Genomic DNA, 22,666 nt, shown 5'->3' with positions numbered 1-22,666 from the left:
AGTAATAATTTGAACCACTGGCCTGACCTGCGTTGAGCCCTGGGTACTACCTTTCCATCAATTCAGCTTCTGCACTATAGATCATCTCATTTTCCACACAGATTGTATTAGCACATGCATTAGTATGAGATGTTTGGCCGTAGCTTTGGGGACTGCAGCAACTCTAGCATTGCATTACTACGGTGTCGCTGGTCCTTGGCTCACGTCCAGCCTACTACAGCAGATCTGTTTGCCACCTCTCTATTCCCATCCTTGCAGCATGGAGACCATAAGGATATGCCTCAACATTTAGCCTAAGTACTGTCCTAAGTGATGCATTTACTTTGAGTGCTAAATAGGATACAGAACAGTGTAAGAATAAATGCTTTCTTGAAGACCAGAATAGTCTAATATAATATATTATTTAAATGCGCATATATATATATATATATATATATATATACTTTTTTTTTCAAATCTTAGACGTTAGATACCTTCAGCATTTTCTTTCTTGTTGGTCGGCGTTGTTGTAATCCAACCACATTTCTCTCCACACCAGTATGACTTGGTGAAAGGGAAATACCAGGGTCGTGGGATGCCATATTGACCTGTTAGAGAGATGTTTTTACATCATGAGAAACTTCCCAAAGCCGTACAGTGTCTTGCAAGTACACCTTTTCAAAAAGCCACTTACCTGGAAACACAGCTTCAATGTACCAGGTCATGATGGCGTACAGTACAGAATCGAAGAGCATGAGCGAGATGGAAGTGGTGAGAAGCAAAGGTCAGGGGTGTAAAAATGTAAAAAAATAAATAAAAAATTTAAAATAAGATGAAAATAAATAATAAAAATTTATTAAAATAATAAAAGTAAAAAATAAATAGATTAAAATAAATAAATAAAAATTTGAATTTAACTTGAAAAACGATAAATAAATGCATAAAACGCAGCTTAAACAAAACAAAATAAATCGTTTGATTCAAATAACTAAAAATTAAATAATAAAAAGATTAAAATAATACAAAAAAATTATAAAAGTGTAACAAATAAATAAACAAACATAAGATTAAAATAATATTAAATTAAATATATAAAAAATTTGATTCAAATAAATAAATGAATAAATAATAAATGAAAAAAAATAGATTAAAATAACAAAATAATAATAGCTAAAATTAAATACAATTTGATTACAATAATAAAATATATTTAAATAAATAAATACATTTGATTAACATAACTATGCAAAAAAGATAAATATAAATAAAAAAAATGTTTGATTGAAATAAATAAATTAATAAATAATACACCTACAGTACTACAATTAGTACAAAAAAATTATAATTAAGACATCTTTATAATCTAAAAAAATTTCACAGTATAAACTGGGTCTTTATAAAACTATACAAACTATATTGATGCTTCACACAAGGATGAACAAATTTGGAGGTAAAATGCATCTAAAAGACCCCTGGCATTGAGTAATTGCAAAAGGCAAAGCAATTGACATTTACAAATAACATTCACACTCACCACTACTACTTTGGCGCCAAAGCCGATGTAATCCTGCCAGGCCACGCAAAGCACATAGGGAAGATAGAGGGTGAAGTATATGATGCCCCCGCAGGCCGCGGCGAGGTTAGCGCGGGAGAAGAGCGTGCTGATCAAGAAACACTGCATGATGGTCACAACGGCAAAGGAGGCCAGGAACAAGTAGACTACACCAGGATCACTGTACGGCAAGAGATTCCCCATCTGAACAAAACATGAGAAACAAAACCAAGTTAAATTGTTGTTAGGCTTATATTTTTATATCAGTCTGTGGCAATACATACCTTCAGGATGAGCACCAGTAGGGCGGCGCTGATGAGCAGTGGGATCAGACTACTGATGAACCAGCTCAGCCACAAGATGCCATTATCCAAACCCATAATCCTCATGGTCTCCTTGAGCCGTGCTTCCTTCTCATACACCACACCCTTAATGATGATGGCCACCGAGTACATCCAGGCCAGAGTCATGAACAGAGGCATGGAGCGGCTCATTACCTGCAGGAAGCTAGGGCAGAGCAGACAGGATGGGTTAGACCTTCAGCATGAAGATAAATGATTTAGTATGTCTGTTTCATAAGATATCTAGATAAGATACCTAGTTTTGGGCAAAAGCAACATCATGTGTATCTCATAATTTCATAATGCACTGAAATAAGTTCAGTGTAGTTAATAATTAAGCATTTGACCCAGTATGTGTTTGTATGCTTATTATAATATCACATTCTTAGCTTGGCAACATGCTAATGCCAAACTGTACTGAAATCAATCAAATAGCACACCAAATTTACTTCAGTTGGTATAAGATAACTTAGTAGTCGGCTGACTTTAAATGCATTAGACCAGGAGTTTTCAAACTTTGATTGCTAGGGAAAATTTTGCATAAAATTTGCATAAAATAAAAACAGCATAAAAATTTTTAAAAAAATAATAATAATAATAAATCATAAAAAGGATTAAACTAAATAAATAAAAAATGGATTAAAATAAATAAATAATTAGATATAAATAAATAATATAAATATTTTTTAACTTTAAAGTAAAAAAAAAAATGGACAGACTTAGAATTAAATACATTAACAAATAAATAACAACAATTTGAATAAAATAAATAAATAATATAATAAAATAAATACAAATGAGATTAAAGTAAAATTAATAAAAATGTATTCAAATTTAAATAAATAAACAAATAATAACACCAATTTTATAAAAAATTATAAATAAATAAATACTACAAATTAGACTTATTAAATAAATAAATACATTTTGATTTAAATAAATACATAATACAGCTAACAATACTATAGTGAGCAGCCAAAACCCATAATTTAATATAACAGTAAATAAATACTTTTTAAATAACATTTTAAACATATTTATAATATAAATTTTTCACATAATTTGAAAATACACATGAATATATATAGCTGCCTTTTTAGGATTTTAGGATGGGGATACCTTGCACGAGAATGATCATATTTAGGAATGTGAAAAGATATGCATCTAAAAGATTGAAAACTCTTGCATAAGACAGCAATGCAGCTCAGCACAGAGCTTAATTGTTACCGATTTGATTTTGTATGAAACAGTGAATGCGACCTGATCATGAATGCACAGAATTGAATTAAATTTAAAGACTGTTGAATGCGGTTTCTTACATGTCGTCCACATAGCAGGGATAAGGCATCTGCTGGATGTAAACTCCCGTTTTCTCCTTGCTGCCGGTCAGAGCTCGTATGATCCCGTGTTCAATCACGTCCTGCAGGTAGGAGAAGCCGCCCCAAATATAGCGCAGGTCTTCAAACGGGTCCGCTCGAGGACCGGGATCCCAGTACCTACAGCGAAACACAACCATCAGCTCTCAAAGACTTCAGTTAAAATTCTGTTCCTTTTCTCTATAAGCACACATTTGTAGCATATTTATAAAAACGTATGTCTCCTACCCGTCCTTGATCTTGTTGGTGCGCTCCACGTTATCGATGTCCATGCGGATCTTGTAGTTGACGTTGGGCGGCAGGTCAGACGTGTTGGCCTGCATGTCAGGAAACACTATCCCAGCCCAAAACTTGCGGTCATCCAGCAGATGCATGGACTTGTTTACCAAACGCTCCTCATTAGCCACAGGCTCCAGCTTATCCAAGTTCACACACTTCAGGGGAGAATAAAAATAAACAGTTTATCGGAAAGAAGTCGGGGTCAGGTTGACTGAATGATGTAATTCTGTTAATCCAAAAAATCTGGGGCAATTTACACGATTATTTAATGAAATAATCAGTCAGTTCAGCTGACATTGAACTGGCATGACCTGCCTTGGTGGCTTGCTTTTGGATTGCAGCATATTTGATTTGTTACTGTAATTTAGTGGAGAACTGAGAAGTTATTTTTTTATAGTCTGACCGGGCGACACACTGACCCAGAAAAATAAGACATGAACTGAAAACAAATTCAGCTTTCTTAGAACCATTTAATTGATTAGCAGAGATCATAAGATGCCCACATAATACTGTTTACTTCAGTTGACTAGACATTATCAGTCAAGCCAAATATAATGAACAAGCCAATCAGACCAAGCCAATGTGTTCACCTTAGAGTCAACATCAAAACTTCCTGAACGGATCTTGGTTTGTGTATACATGCGTACCTCCATGAACCGAGAGATGGTTTGGATGGCCTGATCCGTCTCATTGAACACTTCTCGCCATGTGTACGCTGACCCATGGGGACGCATGTCCTCTGAAGCCTTTGACAGAAAGCTGGACACATCCTCCACGCACCAGTCTGTCCCGCTCAGCTTGGCATTAAAGAAGCGAGAACTAGCATTGTTCTGGAGAAGGGTCTGTTTAGGAGAAATATTGACAAAACTATGTTATCATAAATTTAAAAAATAAATAAATAAATTATATATATATATATATATACAGTGCATAAGCATCAAGGCTCTGGATTATCATTTTGTTGGACTGTATATACACTTCCAACACACTAGGATCCTTTAGGGCTGCTTTAGGGTGTGATGCAATGAACTCTTCGCTTTTAACAGCCTACATTTTCCTGCTTTTATTGTGTTGTTTTAAAGATGAATGAGGATATTATAAATGCAACATTCTTATCTCTATCTCTGTTGTATTCTTTTAACAGCCACAACCTCACATAGTACGATCTGACCCTGTTTCTACATAGCTAACATCAGCCGGTTTGGAGAGACCTGACCTGTGTGGAGGGAGCTGCTGTACTCACTGCACTCAGCTGTGTTGAAGCTGTTGAAGCTGCTTTGTAAAGATGTGAACGGAAAACCACCAAATTGTCAATATAGGCTATTTTAATATATTGCTTTTCAATTAGGCCCATCATATATAGATTTAATATGCAATTAATTCACATATAAAGTGTATTACTGGTAAAAGCAGTGTTGTGGCAAATTATAAGTAAGTTATCTTATGATGTTATGTTTGTGGGTCTATTGCTGATTGTCTATACTCTCCTGACTAACTTGTCCAGTCTTAAGGTCATCATGTGTTGTCGTATCATCTCTGTTGTCTGTGTTAGCTGCGGGTGTGATGATAGTCTCTTCCACAGTCCGTACCACAGCAAACCTAGAGCTGCCATTAGAACCATCACCAACAATTATTTTGTCCTGTGGTTTCTCATTTAAAGTGGCTTCATCAGTCTTCTGGTTCTCTGGGCTGCTCTCTCTCAGAGTCTCCTGTAACTGACTCCCACAGGCTTTATTTGAGTTTTCATCTAAAGCGGTTTTGGTGGGATCTGTGGGAGACGCTGCACCAGAGCTCCAGCATTCAGATAACTGATCGGCGGTGCTCGACTCCTCCTTGTCCTCCACAAACACCTCCTGTCCTGCTTTAGTCTCCACAGCATTACCAGCCTTATAGAAGCCCAGCAGTGTCACGCTTTTCTTGCATTTGCCGAGGTTCGGGACTTTGCCTTTCACGGCTCCAGCTTCTTTGAACATGTTGCGGATGTTATATTCCTCCTGAGGTTTTTTGGAAGTGTCTTTATTACCCGTCCTGCTGTCTGAGATTGTTGTGTCATTCGATGTGTTTCCAGGCTTATAACACACTTATACTTCAATTAGAATTAATTAATATTATAAAGATGCCTAAAATATTATTTGAAAAACATTTATTTCCTATTAAATTTAAATATTCAGTTTTTTTCTACTCATTAATGCACTGTACTGTTAGATGTATTGTCATTTATTTTAATCTTTTTTTTTTCCCTGGTACTATAAATTAGTGCATCAATATATATATTGTATTACACACATATCCAAGTGGATTAATAAATGTAAACAAAAACAATGTTAACAAAATCATCAATCAAAAAATCAAAATCAAAATGTATATCATAATTAAAATATATATATATTACACACTCTACACACTCAAAAACTAGTATTATAAAGATGTCTAAAATATTATTTGTAAAAAATGTATTTTCTATTAAGTTCAATTATTTTTTTCTATTTCTACTAAGTTAAATGATTAAAAAATATGTTTTTTTCCTACTCAGTATTTTACTTTACTGTTAAATGTTTTGTTTTTTTTGTTTTTTTTTATTTAGTTTCATGTATTATTTATTTTGTTGTTTTTCAGCACGACCTTGCATGAAAGTCATGCACATAGCAATGTGACAAGGAGTTATGTATTTTGTGACAACAAAACAACTAACGTAATACAATTTTTCATAAGTTTAGTCACAAATAGGTCCTCAGAATTCTCCAAGGATATGAAGATCTCCAGTAATAAGTGTGTGTCCTGCAGTGCACCACACGTTGTGTGCCATGTGAGTTCAGTAGTGAGGTTAGAATGCAGTATGGCTTATGTCCAAGAGGTGGCAGTGTGAAGTTCACCATCTGAGCTTCTAGTAGCACAAAATCATGTGCTCGGGGGCGAGCGACTAACAGGAACAGTGTCTTTTGTTTTAGGAAGGTTATCTGCTTTCAGAAAGATGTGTGTCTGTGTGTGTGTGTGTGTGTGTGACGTACCCGAACGAGGTCCATCTCCTCACTGTTCTCCATAAAGTTCCAGATTTTAGGTCTCATCTCTTCCCACATGCCGCCGAGATCCCTTATCACGCCGAACTCCTGAAACGTCTTATTGACCTGAGAGAAACAGAGAGACAGTATGATACTCCCCTAGATCGAGGTCCTCAGGGTACAGCTAGAGATTGCTGGACTGATATATATATATAAAGAGATATACAAAATTTATAAAAATATTGTATATATTATATGTCAGAAATTTGCTCAAATGTGGACATATTTGTCAGAATTTATATTTCTCATGATCTTCAAAACCTTTTGATCTACATGTTTCTGCTTAAATTACTTTTGTAGATTAATATAAATTAAGTCCACATATTATGCAATTACATGAAATTAAGTTAAAATATAAGTTTTGATTTGTTTAACATGCTTCAGTCACTACATATTCCTTTATTGCCATTTTCTGTTATTTCACTTTTGTTATTGTTAACTAATACTAAAACTATTTTTAAAAAAATTAGTTTTCGTTAATTGAAATAAAGCCTAAATAAAATATAATCTAAATATTAGATGAAAAACGTACACTTGAAAAATGTAAACTTAAACAACTTAAATGAAAAATGTAAAAAATTTGCCTTGGCAGCTAACTGAAATAAAATAAATATAATCAAAAATACAATTTTGAAGTTACTAAACTAAAATGACTAAAATGACAAAAAATAAGCTAAACAAAAACTAGCTAAATAATAAATAAATAAATAAATAACACTACAAAATTATTAAAACTTGAACTAAAATTTAAATGAAAACATAAAAAATTAAAGCTACTTCAAATTATTAATAAATACTATAATACTGTAAATACTAATAAAGTCAGACTGGTTCTGATGACTTTACAATAATAAAAACAAAAAAACAGTAATAATACAGAATGAGTATGTGTGTTCATGTCTTACAGAAACCTGGGCCACACTAGTTTAGCATGATTAGTTTTACTCATAAGCGTCTCCTGACCTCTTGTATGATCCTCTGGGTGGCAGGAGTGTCTGGGGTGTACAAGATCTTCCCCATGAGCAGTGGCTTCAGAGCCCTCCAGATCATGCGGGATATGGGACTCGACTCCAGGCCCTTCATCATGCTGTTGCAGTAGGGTGCTAAAGAAAAGAGGTTTTTCAACAATTTAGCAGGGTCTGTGAAATATTTAGCATTTGTAAGTGAGGGAAAAGAGAGAAATACAGCTTTGCTTACTGGAGGAGTTGTCGTAAACGGAGACGGGTTCGCTATCGCTGTCGTTGCCATAGTTACCGAACAGGGCCTTGTAGTTGTTGTCCTCGTACCAGTTGAGGGACTTGATCTTCAGGCCCCCGCCCTCCGGGTGACCGCAGACGATGCGGGACACGGCCTGGTACATGTGCTTGGGGGACTGCGTGCTGTTGCCCGTCAGGTACAGGATCTCGTTGCGCATGTCCCGCCAGCTCTTCATACTCACAAGCTGAGAAATAATGGGAGAAATCAAAAAAGAGAGTCAAAAAATGGTCCTTGATTTTCAGTATAAATCGAAAAGTATGCTGTTGGTAGGATTTTTTTGGCTGCATTTATTTGATCAAAAATGGTAATATTGTGGAATATTATTACCATTTAAAATAGCTGTTTTCTATTGTAATATATTGTAAAATGTAATTTATTCCTGTGATATTAAAGCTGAATTTTCAGCATCATTACTCCAGTCTTCAGTGTCACATGATCCTTCAGAAATCATTCTAATATGCTGATTTGCTGCTCAAGAAACATTTCTTATACACATTAACGTATACATTAACAATAAATATCAGTATTTACTTCTGGAACCCAGTTGTCTTTTATATGATTTATTATAGATTTAAAATGAAAAAATATTGAAAATGCGACAAGACACGGGGCAAGCATAAGCGAAGAACTGCGTGATCATCAAACGTCACAAAACGTTTGCTTATGCTAAAGCACTGCTTAAAACTGTTTGTCTGACGTCGAGAAAAGCTCATTTAAACACCCCAGCACCCTGGATTGTGTTTATTCAGTTCTCTCAAAGTACGTCATTCATTGTTAGAGCTGCTTCAGGAAAGAGCGAGACAAATATTCATTTTAAAACTCACTATCCGTTACATGATCTTGTTTGAAAGTAACCTCCATGTCTTGTTCTTGAGTCTTAAAGTGTGCAGTGCAGTCCACGTGCCTGCCTGCATTTGGGACATTATACCTCTATGTGTCAGAGGGTGTCATTATTATGTGTTGTCACTGTCAGCTGAAGGGTGTTACCGATGCTGACTAAACCCAAACATAATAATAATAATAATACAGAAACATGCTCATTTCTCCTGGATGTCTGAATTGTGCAGTCATTGTTCTTTATTTTTCTTATGTCATTATTTCCTCACCATTGTATGACGCATGATATATACTGTTGTTTTAATGTGAAACACAAAAAGAGAAATGTGCACATATTTCACCATTTCTAAAGCCATACAACAGCTTTGTGTGAGGATTTGCATTCACAATCTTCTCATTTGCATTCACTTTCATTGGATAACGACTTAAATTGCACTACATGACACTATCGTATGACTTAGAATATAGCGCATGGACCACTGTAATGATGCTTTAATGGTTATGCTTTTAATACTTCTTAGAAACTTGAGAGAATATTCATTAAAAATTCATTTTGCATTCTACGGACAAAACGGCATATACAGGTTTGAAACGACGTGAGTAAATAATGATGGTTAATTATGTTTAAAAACCTAGCAAAAGTATAAAAATAGAAGATGAATGTAAGTGTCTTCAGGGTAATCCAGAGCATGGATGGGGAATATATAGGAGTTTATGAAAACTGTATCTTGTGCCACTTGCTCGACAGCAAGCTGAACAGAGGCGCTGCTGTGACACGCTCACGCATTCCTGCTGAGGACGAGGTTACTATCGGTCATTCTCCTGATGAAACGGGAAGAGACCTCAAGAGCACAACAGATGCCCATAACTTACTTTCTTTTGTGACATTTCCATCACATTAATGGATGCATGTGGAAAAAGTTGGCTGTGAGAATTATGGTATGATGATAATGAGAGCGTTTTCATTTTATGAGGTAAATGGATGGCTTTATGTGGTGTTACATAAGCGTTTGCGTGAGTTATAGTCGGTCAGGTTTGCAAAAGATGAGTCAATATGATTCACAGGGCTGTAAACACTTTTGTCATTTGCAATTCCCAAAATCACCATCCCATCTGAGAAGCAAACAAAGAGTTTCACTGCCGAGTTAATTTGCTTATACACAAATTCCCATTCACTTCAACAGGGAATTAACTCATAAAAAATATATATTATTTATTATTATATATATTATTCATATTTATATTATATTTAATATATTAATTGAAATAAATTAAATGTGAAGTGAAATTTAAAAAAAATTTAATTGTAAAAATTTTATATTTGCAAATAAAATTAATATAAACTATATAGACATTTAAAAAAATAATACAAAAACAAAACAAAAAAACTAAAACTTTAAGGTTGACATATCATGAAAATCTGACTTTTCCAGGTTTTAAGTGCTATAATCAGGTCCCCGGTGCATCTACCAACCAAGGAAACGTGAAAAAGATTAACCCAGTAACTTTGTTTAGGAAAGCCTTTTTCTGCAAGCGTCTGAGAAAACGAGAACCTTGGTCTCATTTGCATTTAAAGAGACAGGCACGAAAAACAGCGTGTTTCTGCTTCCACTCAAAATAGGCATTTTCAAAATGATATAATAAATGATCTGTGGAGTATTGTGAGCTGAAACTTCACAGACACATTCTGGGGACACCAGAGACTTATATTACATATTGTAAAAAGGGGCATAATATGTCTCCTTTAACTAAAATTAAAATGAAAAAAGAAAATATATATTAAGAAAACTAATTCAAAATATTAATAAAAGTACCATCCATTAATTCTGCAAAGCTAATGTGCATTTTTACTGGAAGAATGAGATCAGTTCGCCCACATCATCCAGGGGTCTCATTAGGGAAGGATTCATCTGTTCCCGCTCTTGTGCATGCGATTGCTAGTCATAGAAGAGAGCTATTGTTATAGCTGTCGCCTTGTAAGCTATCTGTCTGAGGAAGCCCTGGAGGCCAGACAGACATGCAAACACGGCCGAGTAACAGGAGAAATAAAGCACGACCTGGAGTAACCTCTCTGCCGCTGGCTTTAGCGAGAGTTACTGGAGTTCAGCTCGCATGTCTGCTACACTTATGTGAGAACAAAGAGGAACTAATGCCGGTCAGGGCAGCGTTGGCGTCGACTCAATTTCTGTTTCTGTTTCAAATGATAAAACTAGGAAGAGATTGCTTGTGAGACGCATTCCCCATGAACAAATGCCCAGTGAGATGATGTGTGTCCCTGTTTCACTTCTAAAAGCAAGCTACCTCACATTTGTTGAGCTCTGCACTTTTGCCCAGTGCTGGCAGGAACCAGGAGTCTTATGATGGGCCAAACTACCGCTGCTAACTCACTTAATGCTCAGGTTTGGTTTCTAAACGCTGGACACCAAATACATGCGTAGTGGTAACACTGAGTGTACGAGCTAAAATGTCAAGTGTCAGCTCTGTGGTTTTTCTAAGGGACACAGACGTGTGGGATGCTAACCGAAATAGCTATTTATTAACAGAACTTTCTGTCCCTTTAAGCAAAACAAGTGTCTTGTTATATCTTGATTTCACTTTTAAAAATAGGGCCAAAAGGGGTTTTCACAGCGATGGTGTAGAACAGGGGTGCCAAAACTCGGTCCTGGAGGGCCGGTGTCCTGCAGAGTTTAGCTCCAGCTTGCCTCAACACACCTGCTTGGAAGATTCCATGAATTGTTAAGGTTCTTCATGGAACCATCAATGCCATTAAAGAACCTTTATTTTTAAGAGTGTTGAGGCAAAGCAAAAAGCTTCATGACTCTCATTTGTCCCAAAGCACAAAATATTAGCATTTTCAGGACTAGCATAATGCAACATTAGACATCTAAAACTAGTAATATAACCATAATTACCATTTAAACAGTCACTGATTCTTATCACATTATAGCAAGACATTTTAACCAATATTTCGGACTTGTTTTTAATCTGTTTTTGTGACTAATCCAGATCCACTGGTCTAATACGGGATGAGGACATTTGGGAAGCTGGGGGTGGGATTTCAACTCTTCACTCTGGTGTCTAGCTCGGTCCCTAAAAGTGGCCTGAGAGATATTTTGGGGGGGGCTCTTACCTCCACCGCTAATGCTCCCAAACTCTCCAGCAGACTGTCTGTTGCTATGGACACATCTTGGATAATCTTTGGGTCGGACTTGACATCTTTCTGCACGACCAAAACATAAAAAAGCCATTATTAGCTTATCAAAGTAATCATATTAATCACATTTTACTGTCAAAATTACTGTAAAAATAGCAGCTGTGGTTGCCAGAAATTCCCTTAACACTGTTTCCAGTATTATGGAATGCCTGTACATTTTATAACTTATAGCCATATATTTAATTAAGTGATATAATGTTAATATAAAAAGCCACTTTAAGTACCAAAATCTGATTTTTAGCCAAAAATGTCCTTAAGACCATCATAATAATACAGGAGGTAAATGAAAAGCAACATGATGAATTACAGCTCACAGTGAGTCGCCTGTCCATAAAACACGAACAATACTCATATATACAGTAGATTGTACACACAAAGACAAAACACCATCAGGGAAACAGACATGACAATAAAGTAATGCAATAAATATTTCCTAAATAACATAAATAAAATGATACCCAAACACCCTAATGTGCATTACTGATTACAAAAATATGAAGAAACTAAATTATTGATATACAAAACAACTATATGTGATATGTCATTTGATGGGACTTCTGGGAAAGTCCTTTTACTGATTTTCACTAAACATGGTAAGGTAACTTACAGTTAACCATTTAGCAGGTTTTTACTGTAGCATTTGTACTTTTTCTGTAAAAATTACAAACATTTTTTACAATGGAGGAAGCTACACATTAGCGTTAACATGCATTAAGCAGCTTTCAAGTCATAAACTATTAGTAGGGCAATGTAAATTAGTGTGCAAGCCACATACACTAACTCTGGACTATATTGTTGTGATTTAGGAAAAAATGTCAAAGCTCTCATTGTCCACTTGCTTTCATAACTAAATCGCAGCGCAAAGATAGCAGTGACCTGGCATCTTGAAATCTCATTACTCAAAGACAAAGAAAACATTCAGTCTAAAGCGAACATACACAAAGACATCAATATGTGAAGACTCTTGGCTGATGGCCATCGCCGTTCCCTTTTCATGCACAAATATGCTGAAATAATCATTCTGATTGGCAAAAACATATTATGTAAAAGTGACCATTATGTGACCACAATGTTGGGCTTGAAGAGAAAGTTCACTGGGTCTAAAATACAAAAATATACACTGGTCCTAGTTTGTGTGTAATTGGTTTATTGAACTGGTGGATTCCTTTGTTTATTGTAACATTTCTTGTATTATTGTAGTCCAGTAAGCAACTTTTATGTGAAATATATTGGACATAAAACACATCTTGACAAGCAATCATTAACATTTGAGTGGGCGCTTTTATTCCTGTATTCTAGTTCTTGTGATGTTGGTTAATTATGAAGTCCTATGGAAGGGATTTATTGTTTAACAGTTATATTTGCTTACCCGTATTGGCTTCAGGAAGTCCAAGTTGGACAGGAAGTGGCTCTCTGCGTTGTTCAGCCATTCAGCAGATGATTGACAGATGATGTTTTGCGTCAGCTGAGACACATCCTTATCGGCAATGGTCACAAAATCCTCCAGAGATGTGGAATTGCACAGGTCTCTGAGATGAACGCTAAAGCCTTTAATAAGCACCTGTGGATCACAAATAGCAGTTGAAACCAACTAAACAAACTCTCTGCAATCATATTTTCAAGTATGCAAGCTGCCATCTTTGTTTCAGGGGCACTTTTTAAGCCAATCATCTGAGCTATAAATGTCACGTGACTATTACACACCAGACATTTCCAATCTAATATGCTGATTGGATGATCAAGAAATATTCCTGATTATTATCAATGTTTAAAAAAAATTGTCTTTATATAAGTTGTCCCTATCAGTCGGCCTGTGTCAGTTTTCCAGGAATTGTCCTGTGGCCGTGGCTCTGCAGGGCAACAGTCATGTGACTCCCCCCACCCACCCCCTCCAGCGCACAGCAGCACATGTTCAGCTGTGCAGGACATCCGTCATCCACAGCATCTGCCCGTGACTGTCCCATCGTGTCATATCCCACCACACCAAGGTCATCTGCACGTGAGAGCGTACGGACGCATCTACCTACGGGGTTTTGAAAAACAGATCGCTTCATATCTGTATGAACCAGCGCGTTAGATAACGGTCCCAAGATAGATGACAGGCTGCAATTTAATGACTATGCCAGACGGTGTGTGAAATATTTTAAGCACTGTGTATACATGTGTGAAGGTAATTAAAGGCAACACCAGCAGGGCAAACAACATACGTTTGTGAAAAAAATCCTTGATGTCTGTTGATTTGAGGCTTTTTCAGGGGTTTTAAACAACTCATGTTGTGCAGTTCATTTACCTTCTCCAAGTTGACGTTAGCCTCCACTATCTGTATCACAGCATGCTTGGGCAGGGTAGCATTTTTCTCAAGAAACACAGACAGCGTTTCATTGTCACGGAGGAAGTCCTTCAGCTTGAACCCTAGGAGAAAAAGAAAAACCTTTAAGACTAAAAATATAAGCATGAAATACCATATTTACTTATTTAGAAAAAAATATTATGTTTTTATAATAATATAAATACATATGAATATAAATTGTCCTATTATATATATATATATATATATATATATACACACATACTGTACATACACACAAATATATATATATATATATATATATATATATATATGTGTAAAATTCAAGCTATTTGCAGATTGTATAATTTATGTTATATAATAATACATAATAATATACATAGAATAATTTATTTACATTAAATATATGTAAATTGTGCATGCAAATACTAATTTATATACTTGAGTTTGATAACATCACATCAGAATCATGCTGACTAATAAATAAATAAATATTACATAAATTATATAATACGGTTTATTAAAATATTGTTTATATGTAATATAATGTAAATCATAATTTGTATTACTTATAAAATAAATAACATAAATAATTAATAATATAAATTGTATATAAATAGTACGTTATTTAAATATTTATACATAAATTATACAAGCTATTTATGTATACAAATTTGAATCATTTATATACTTGAGTGTGATAACGTCATGTCAGAATAATGCTGACTAACACAGGTCAAATTGCTGTTTTTAATTGAATTCATTACATAAAGCAGTGATTCACAACTGAACCATGAATAATATTATTTTTAACAAAGGGTGTCATTTAGAACATTGTGAAAATTGTGACTCTACTGCAATTCCCAACTCAATGATAAAGCGAGTGAGGTAATGCAGCTGAACCATTGTGTTCGGTTACTGCTGCAGTCATGAGAGAATTGTTCATTTAGCTCTCAATTCTAAGTTCATCATGCAAGATGTCCACGGTAAAGGACAGAGGGGCAACAAAAGCCAGAAAGCAACTACAGCAGCGTTCTTCACAGAGCTCATTGTGTTGCATGTCAGAACATTCCAGAAGAGTCATTGGTTTGAACTGGTTTGAGTCAGTCTCTTTCCTCTGGGGTTACTACAGGTCATTCCCCAGCCACATCTCTGAAATCACCAGAGAACACTTTTCATCAGATGTTCTTATTGTTGCTTAACTATTCAGGACATTTTTGGAAAATGAGCTATACAAGATTTCAGGGGGGTGCAGGGTGCAGAATTTGTGTGTAAAAAAACAGTCAAAATAGCCACAAATGCTGTTGCTGGCATACACTCTTTAAAAATAATGTTCCAAAAGAGTGTCTTCACAGCGATGCCACAAAAGAACCATTTGTGGTTTCACAAAGAACCTTCTTTAAAAAAAACATGTGAAGAACATTTAAAAAAAAAGGTTTTCCACTATAAACAACCTTTTGTTTAATGGAGAGATTCCATGGATGTGAAAGGTTTTTCATCGAACCACAAAGAACCTTTAAGAGCATAGAGCAATAACATATGAGCTCAACATATAGCTCAGATCATTTGGTTCATATCTGAGAAGCAGTTTTGAAACTCATATGAAACATTTTTCCTCAGAGGACAAATCTGACAGATCTTCAGATCAGATCAAATCTCCAATGAATGCATTACTCTTCTAGAAGATAACAATTAAGATATCAAAGACATCTCATTGCGATTTTTCTTTGCTATACACTCTCAAAAGATTCCAAAGTTTTTTTTTTTTTTTGCAGCAATGCAATAGATTTTTGGTGCCCAAATAACCTTTCAGTGAACAGTTCTTCTCATAACCGTTTTTTCTAAGTGTGAAGAACATTTTATATAATATTAAAAACTTTTTTTCCACTATAAAGGACCTATTGTGGAATGGAAAGTTTCCATTGATGTTAAAGGTTCTTCATGGAACCATCAATGCAAATAAAGAACTTTTTTTTAAAGTTTAGGCATCACTTCATACAGTTTAATGACACAAGCCCCTTACAAAACCTCGGAGCAATTTTGACCAGATGGAATGAGTTATCATACCTTCTTAAAACATATTACCAGTATGCATGCACACATATGAATCGTCAGCATCTCTGTGGCATGAAATGATCATGTTTAACCATTGTGACTCTTGAGGCTTTCTAATCCACGGAGGGCAAAGCAAGCATCCTATTCCTCGCCCCAGGTGCAAACAGCAGCCCCTCCGGGAACATTAATTAAATGCTGTCAACTGTGAGTAAAAGCAACTCCCACAAGCCTCTCTCAACAACCGTTACGTTGAGTTATCTGTCTAAATAAAGGTCACAAAGTTGTCCGTTTATAAGCAAGTGTATTGTACTTGTTAGTGGCTTTTGCCAGTATTATTTCTACAAGTGGCCATATTCGGGGTTATAGAAAACTGAGCGCAAAAATAAATAAATAAATACAAAAACCATACAATCTAAAGACCAGAATATAATACAAATTTATGCAGGGCTACAATGCAACCACCTGTCAACTGCATAGCAATGCATTTAAAAGATCATAGTCATAGGCCTATTATAGAATGCTATAATAAAAACATTTTAAGCAAGAGAAAAAAAAAATGAGCAGATACTAATGACCACTTTTGTAGTCTTCAATAGTCAAAAAAATTACTAATACAGAACGTTTCTTATTTGAAGTTCAACACTGAATCTCAAATGAGGAACCACACCTAATCTGAATGTCGGACAGGAAAAAGACACACAAATCCCCCTGGTGTTTCATTGGATACACTGATGCTCATTGGGAATTAGAGTGTGGGGACTCACAACTTAAACTTAATTGCACACTGACCCCGCTAGTTATACTGAGACCGATATGAGAGTGAATAATGCTATAAAGTGGTAGCCTGACTTTAGAAACTAAAACTTGATACCAAGAGAAGAACTTATAATGAACTTTCAATGCATTTCAAATCACTCATAAGGATGCATTAAAGGGTTAGTTCACCCAAAAATGAAAATTCTGTCATTAATTACTTACCCTCGTGTTGTTCGAAACCCGTAAGACATTCGTTCACAATTTAAGATATTTTTGATTAAATCTGAGGGCTCTCTGACCCTCCCATAGACGGCAAGGTAACTACCACGTTCAAGGTCCAGAAAAATACCAAGATGCTCGACAAAGTAGTCCGTAAAGAAAACAAAAATAACGACTTTATTCCACATTTTCGCGAGCGTGTGGCGGCGCTGAACACGCGTCCAAAGTGACGCAGTAAAGACGAAAATGTGGAATAAAGTAGTTATTTTTGTTTTCTTTACGCAAAATAGTATTCTCGTAGCTTCGTAACTTTACAGTTGAACCACTGATGTCACACGGACTACTTTGTCGATCATCTTGGTACTTTTCTGGACCTTGAACGTGGTAGTTACCTTGCTGCCTGTGGGAGGGTCAGAGAGCCCTCAGATTTCATCAAAAATATCTTAAATTGTGTTCCGAAGATGAACGAAGGTCTTACGGGTTTGGAACAACACGAGGGTAATTAATGACAGAATTTTCATTTTTGGGTGAACTAACCCTTTAAAGACTTTTATCATGTTCCAAAAAGATTTATATTTCAAACGAATGTTGTTCCTTTGAACTTTATTTCATCAAAAAAAAATGTTTAAATATGCATCGTGGTTTCCAAGCAGTGCTAGAGTTTTTAACATTATAATAAAAACATGATACATTTTTTACATAATAATCAGTATATTAGAATGATTTCTGAAGGATCATGTCACATTCAAGACTGGAGTAATGATGCTGAAAATTCAGCTTTGATCACAGGAATAAATTACATTTTACAATATATTCAAATAGAATCCAGTTTTTAAAATTGTAATAATATCTCACAATATTACTGATTTTACAGTATTTTTGATCAAATAAAGCACAGCTTTGGTGATCCTAAAAGACTTCTTTCAAAAACATAAAGAAAAAAAAAATCTTATCGACTCCAAACTTTTGAATGATAATGTATGTCAGATTTTTATAGATTTATACTGTAGACAAAAATTCAAAAGTGTTATGAATGTTAATCTTTGAAGGTGTTTAAAGGTGACGTACCTTCAGTGTTTCTCTGCAGTTTTCTCAAGGCCCGGACGAGTCCTTTGAAACCTTCAAAGCTCTTGTCATGTTGGCTGTAGAGGAGAATTTTCTTGGCATCGATGAACAGTCGGGAGATGCTGTAAATTACGACAGTGACACATATATGAGGGAAACGTCTATATAAGTCTATACGAAATCTAATGCAGACTCAAAACTCAATATACTTACATGGAGTCATTGAAGTTGCCCACCACCCCGGGGGTCTCTCCAGGTGTGGGGTAGCGAAAGCAGGGGTTGTTGGCGTTGCAGATGATGCCCTGTACCCATGGTAAAGTCCCCGCAGAGGGCATGGCTTTATTGGGAAAGTGGCCTGGAAAAGGAACAATGTGTGATATTCAACACTTTTGAAGTCAACATGCCCTTTGCAACCATATAGAAATACATATCAGATGTATTTAATGCAATAAAATGAAGTTTATTTTATTTGGAGCAATGTGCACAGAATAATTATGCAACGGTTATGTATTTTACACAATCTACACACATTGACAAAATTATAGTTTGCACACACAATTCCTGGAAACATCCCTGTAGAAATGCTTTCCCTTACATAAATTCAGTTTGTTTAAAGAGCATATGTTTTCACAAACCAGGTCTACTGCAATATTTCTTCTTCTTCCTATTCTTCTGCTTCTCATTTTCTGATTTGGAACTAACTCAGAAATAGTTAACATTTAGTTATTTCAGTTCAAAGGAACTGACACAAAAAAAAAATCTGGGTTTCAGAGATCTTGTGATATATAAAATGTCATGCTGTTCTTGGAGCTGTTTTGCTGTCCTTAACCTCCCCTGGGGACTGTGTGATTTCCAAAGAGGAGCAAATATTGACACACGAATGAAGTAAGACACGGTGACAGTGTTGTATTTAAAAAGTAGTTCATACAAATAGGCTTTAAATAAAATATAATCAAAATTGAATAGACCAGACCAATAGTTGTTGAATAATTCAGAATATTTAAATATACAGTATTTATAGTGAAAGAAAGACACTATACGGCAAGAAAGACACTGGCTCAAATCTCATACAATGCATTTGCAGTTATTTTAGATTCTAAACAATCCAAAAGCAAAATAAATGCTGTTTTGGGGGTAAAAAAAAAAGAAAGATCTTAGGCCACTTACATTCATGTTGCTCGTATGGAGGATAGTGGAGTCTGACAGATATCAAGATGAAAAAGATGAAAAGTGGCCATATGATCTCGATCAGCAGCTGAATCTGGAAAAGAAAGGGCACAGTAGTGTCACATTTACTCATTTGTTCTTCATCCTGAATTGTTCTGGTTCCTGAACATCAATCTGAATTTAACAACACATATCTGCTATTCACATATCCTGAATACACCATTCTAGTGAAGTCCAGAAAATCCAGTTTTTCATGACGGTTGATGGCTTTCCTGTTGACGATCTTGTTCATTTGCTGAACCTCCTGTTCATACGTTCAGTGCCAAGTGCAAATATCATCATCATTTAATCAGCTTTTTGAAGTACATTCACTTACAGGACATTATTTCTTTAAGGGAAGGCTGATAAGAACTCTATTTGTTTTGCTGTTTTGTTATCATTTTACATTAAGTATGATAATGATTCAATGGCAAATATTTCCCTAATAAATGACAATTACTTCTACAGCAACTTAAAAAAAAAAAAACACTTCACAATAAAAAGTGCTGAATGATCACAAGTCTTTTTATTTACGTATTTATTCATTGCTTTGAACACGGGGGTTGGTGATTAGTATAATGCGGTATCTGTTGGTGGCCCCCGGAACCTCACAGATGTCACCAAACAGAAGAAGAGAGCCTGGGGACTCCATATGTTTCAAAAGGCACTCGTTTTGTTGCATGTGAAACTTTTTTGTTTCTAGTGTTATTTTTAATGGTACTTTTGATATCTGATTGATTGCTCAGTTGCTCAATGCATGTGGTCTGAACTTACAGTCTGTCTCCGTCGGGAAGTGAAGTTCTTCCACAGCAGCAAACCCAACTGAGTGGAGACAGTCATCTTGCCACGGATCCAAACTGTCCGTGCCTCCTCTCTGCAACTGTCAAGACAATAAGAAGCAAACAAAAGAGATAAAGCTAATGATGGCAATCTCATTTTGATCAGTCACTCACTTGGTCAAATAATGGTAAAGCATCTCATGCCAACTTTATCCGGATGGGACTTTATAATATACAGTGTCATATTAAAGTAAACAAGACATTAGGATGAGTAAACATTCAACAGATTGTGAGAATTTCCCATTAACATTTCAGCTGATTTCTTGGATAATTAAGTAGTGTGCATAACTATGACTGCAGAATGATTTTGGATAGTTTACAGACATAATGGATCCATTCATAATCACCTCTAATGTTAGAAAGGTGAAATAATAATTTAAACACAATGTTTTGGCTTATCTTCGAGTCATTCATCTTATCTTGTATAGGCTAAAACTGTGCACAATGTCAGCATGTGGGTTGTTACGCTGCATAATGATCTGAACCATAAATATCATGATGTCCCGCTGGTGTTTTGAATAAACTGTCTAGTAATCCATTTTCAAATTAATCTAAATGGTTATCATTCTTAACTACATGTATATAAGACAAGGCTATATTATGGTCAATTACATCATTTTTTTCTGTATCTATTAAGCTATTCAGAAATACTATAATAACAATAATACACTATTTCTGATATAAGTTTAATTACTGTTTACAATTGTGTCCACCATATCATACAATGTGTCATGCAATGTTGTTGTCAATGTTGTACAAACAGACCTGTATCATGCATTAGCAGCCTGTGTTTTGCTTCTTTTTTTTTGTACAAATCGTGCAGATATGATTCTTATGCTTTTGCTTTTCATACATAACATCATAAAGAGCGTCCCTAGCGTCCATTTTCTTATTTTTCGTCTTGTTTACCATTTTCTTCTTCGTCATATCGCTTCTCTAGCGTCGTACTCTCTGCTAAGTCTGTCAATTCTTGCACATATATACACCGAATTGTTAGGCTACTTTTCACTTAAAGCATGGAAAATAAACCTGTCCATCACTACTGACTTAAAACATGTTCAAGCAAGATCAAGATATGATGTAAGAAGAACAGTCCTCCACATATTTGTTTACTATACACAATCTGCCACGAATTACCTCAATGGAGCAAAATATGAAATGACACCGAATTATACACCGAACTATAGACCTAAGCAGCTGGTTTAACCAACAAATGCGTTTATAATCATGATGTTTTCAAGATGCAAAAGAGTTGAAATGCTCAGGGTGCTTTTCATTGTTCCGCAGAGGAGAGGTAACTCTCGGTCATCTCGCGCAGACTCGGTTGCGAACAGATGCTGGAGCGACACGCGAGCACTTACACAGTCTTCTTTGTTCATCTGTCTTTTCAAGTTGTCATTTTCTCAATAAAATACGAATGCCAACAACAGTCAATAATACACAATTTTCCAACACGCATATCTGCCACGAAGCATTCAAAACACCAGAACTCATCAAGTGTTTACTGTAAAAGACACGATCGTGTACGTTTTGAAGAAAAACAGCAACTGCGCGTTTCTGATTAAAGAATTAGCAGGTTGAAATATATGTAGCTACTTATATAGCGCAACAACTAATCGATTAAACGTGACAATGTGTAATCACTAACCAGCTTACAACATAAAGGACGGACACGAAGCTTTCAAAGCATCGCAACTCACCAAGTGTTTATGATACAAAAAAAAAAGACACAAATGCGTCGATCGCGTAATTTGTGGAAAAACAACAAAAGCGCGGAATTTGTAGGTTTTAAGTAAAATTGTTGATTTATAAATTAGTATGAAAATAAAAATTGGCATAGACTTACTAACTGACGTTACTCACCGTTATTTCTTGTGATGAAAAGATTATTCCTTATTTCATATAAACTGTAATTCCTTTTGAGAAGAGAGAAAAAACAGCTGTTCTAACTCTCTCAAAGCGATGTTGTAACGTTGGTGCTTTGTGCTCTTATGGACGGACCTTTTTCCTCTCCTCCGAGTTTTTATAGCGATGCGCGAGGTTACTGTCGGTCAAACGCGCTGCTGTTTGTCTTCGAGCCTCCATATATGGAAAGCACGTGCGGACCCAAAACAGCTCTTAAAAGGGCAACACGGATTCACTCAAAATCAGTTATTATTAAAAAAAATTTCTGCATCTTAAATTACATGTGCTGTAAGTTTATACTCCAAATATGATGTATTTAATAATAATTAGGCTATATATTTTTACAGGTATCACTGAATGAAATAGGGGTGTGCAGTGATTGGTTGGCACAAGTTTAACTGGTTCAGTTGCTACAAAGA

At 35.5% G+C, this 22,666-nt stretch overlaps 1 protein-coding gene across 1 annotated transcript in view; it reads right to left on the bottom strand.

Moving 5' to 3' along the window:
- Positions 1-22,350, bottom strand: part of LOC107746118 (ATP-binding cassette sub-family A member 1-like) — a 42,216-nt gene extending 19,866 nt beyond the window's left edge. The window contains exons 1-18 of the mRNA XM_016560213.1: positions 22,206-22,350; positions 20,278-20,383; positions 19,465-19,558; positions 18,511-18,652; positions 18,301-18,419; positions 14,185-14,306; positions 13,264-13,455; positions 11,811-11,900; positions 7,784-8,027; positions 7,550-7,689; positions 6,536-6,652; positions 4,175-4,369; positions 3,477-3,682; positions 3,192-3,368; positions 1,816-2,038; positions 1,514-1,735; positions 674-758; positions 474-587 (exon numbers count right to left, since the gene is read on the bottom strand). Coding sequence (XP_016415699.1) covers positions 474-587; positions 674-758; positions 1,514-1,735; positions 1,816-2,038; positions 3,192-3,368; positions 3,477-3,682; positions 4,175-4,369; positions 6,536-6,652; positions 7,550-7,689; positions 7,784-8,027; positions 11,811-11,900; positions 13,264-13,455; positions 14,185-14,306; positions 18,301-18,419; positions 18,511-18,652; positions 19,465-19,558; positions 20,278-20,343 — 2,548 coding nt within the window. The 5' untranslated portion in view covers positions 20,344-20,383; positions 22,206-22,350. The remainder of the gene's footprint in view (positions 1-473; positions 588-673; positions 759-1,513; positions 1,736-1,815; positions 2,039-3,191; positions 3,369-3,476; positions 3,683-4,174; positions 4,370-6,535; positions 6,653-7,549; positions 7,690-7,783; positions 8,028-11,810; positions 11,901-13,263; positions 13,456-14,184; positions 14,307-18,300; positions 18,420-18,510; positions 18,653-19,464; positions 19,559-20,277; positions 20,384-22,205) is intronic.
- Between the last annotated feature and the right edge of the window lie 316 nt (positions 22,351-22,666).

This window comes from Sinocyclocheilus rhinocerous, unplaced genomic scaffold, assembly GCF_001515625.1.
Source record: "Sinocyclocheilus rhinocerous isolate Xijiao unplaced genomic scaffold, SAMN03320098_v1.1 scaffold107, whole genome shotgun sequence".
Taxonomy (NCBI): Eukaryota; Metazoa; Chordata; class Actinopteri; order Cypriniformes; family Cyprinidae; genus Sinocyclocheilus; species Sinocyclocheilus rhinocerous.
Note: the sequence above shows the minus strand (reverse complement) of the source record. Positions and strands in the feature narration are given on the sequence as shown.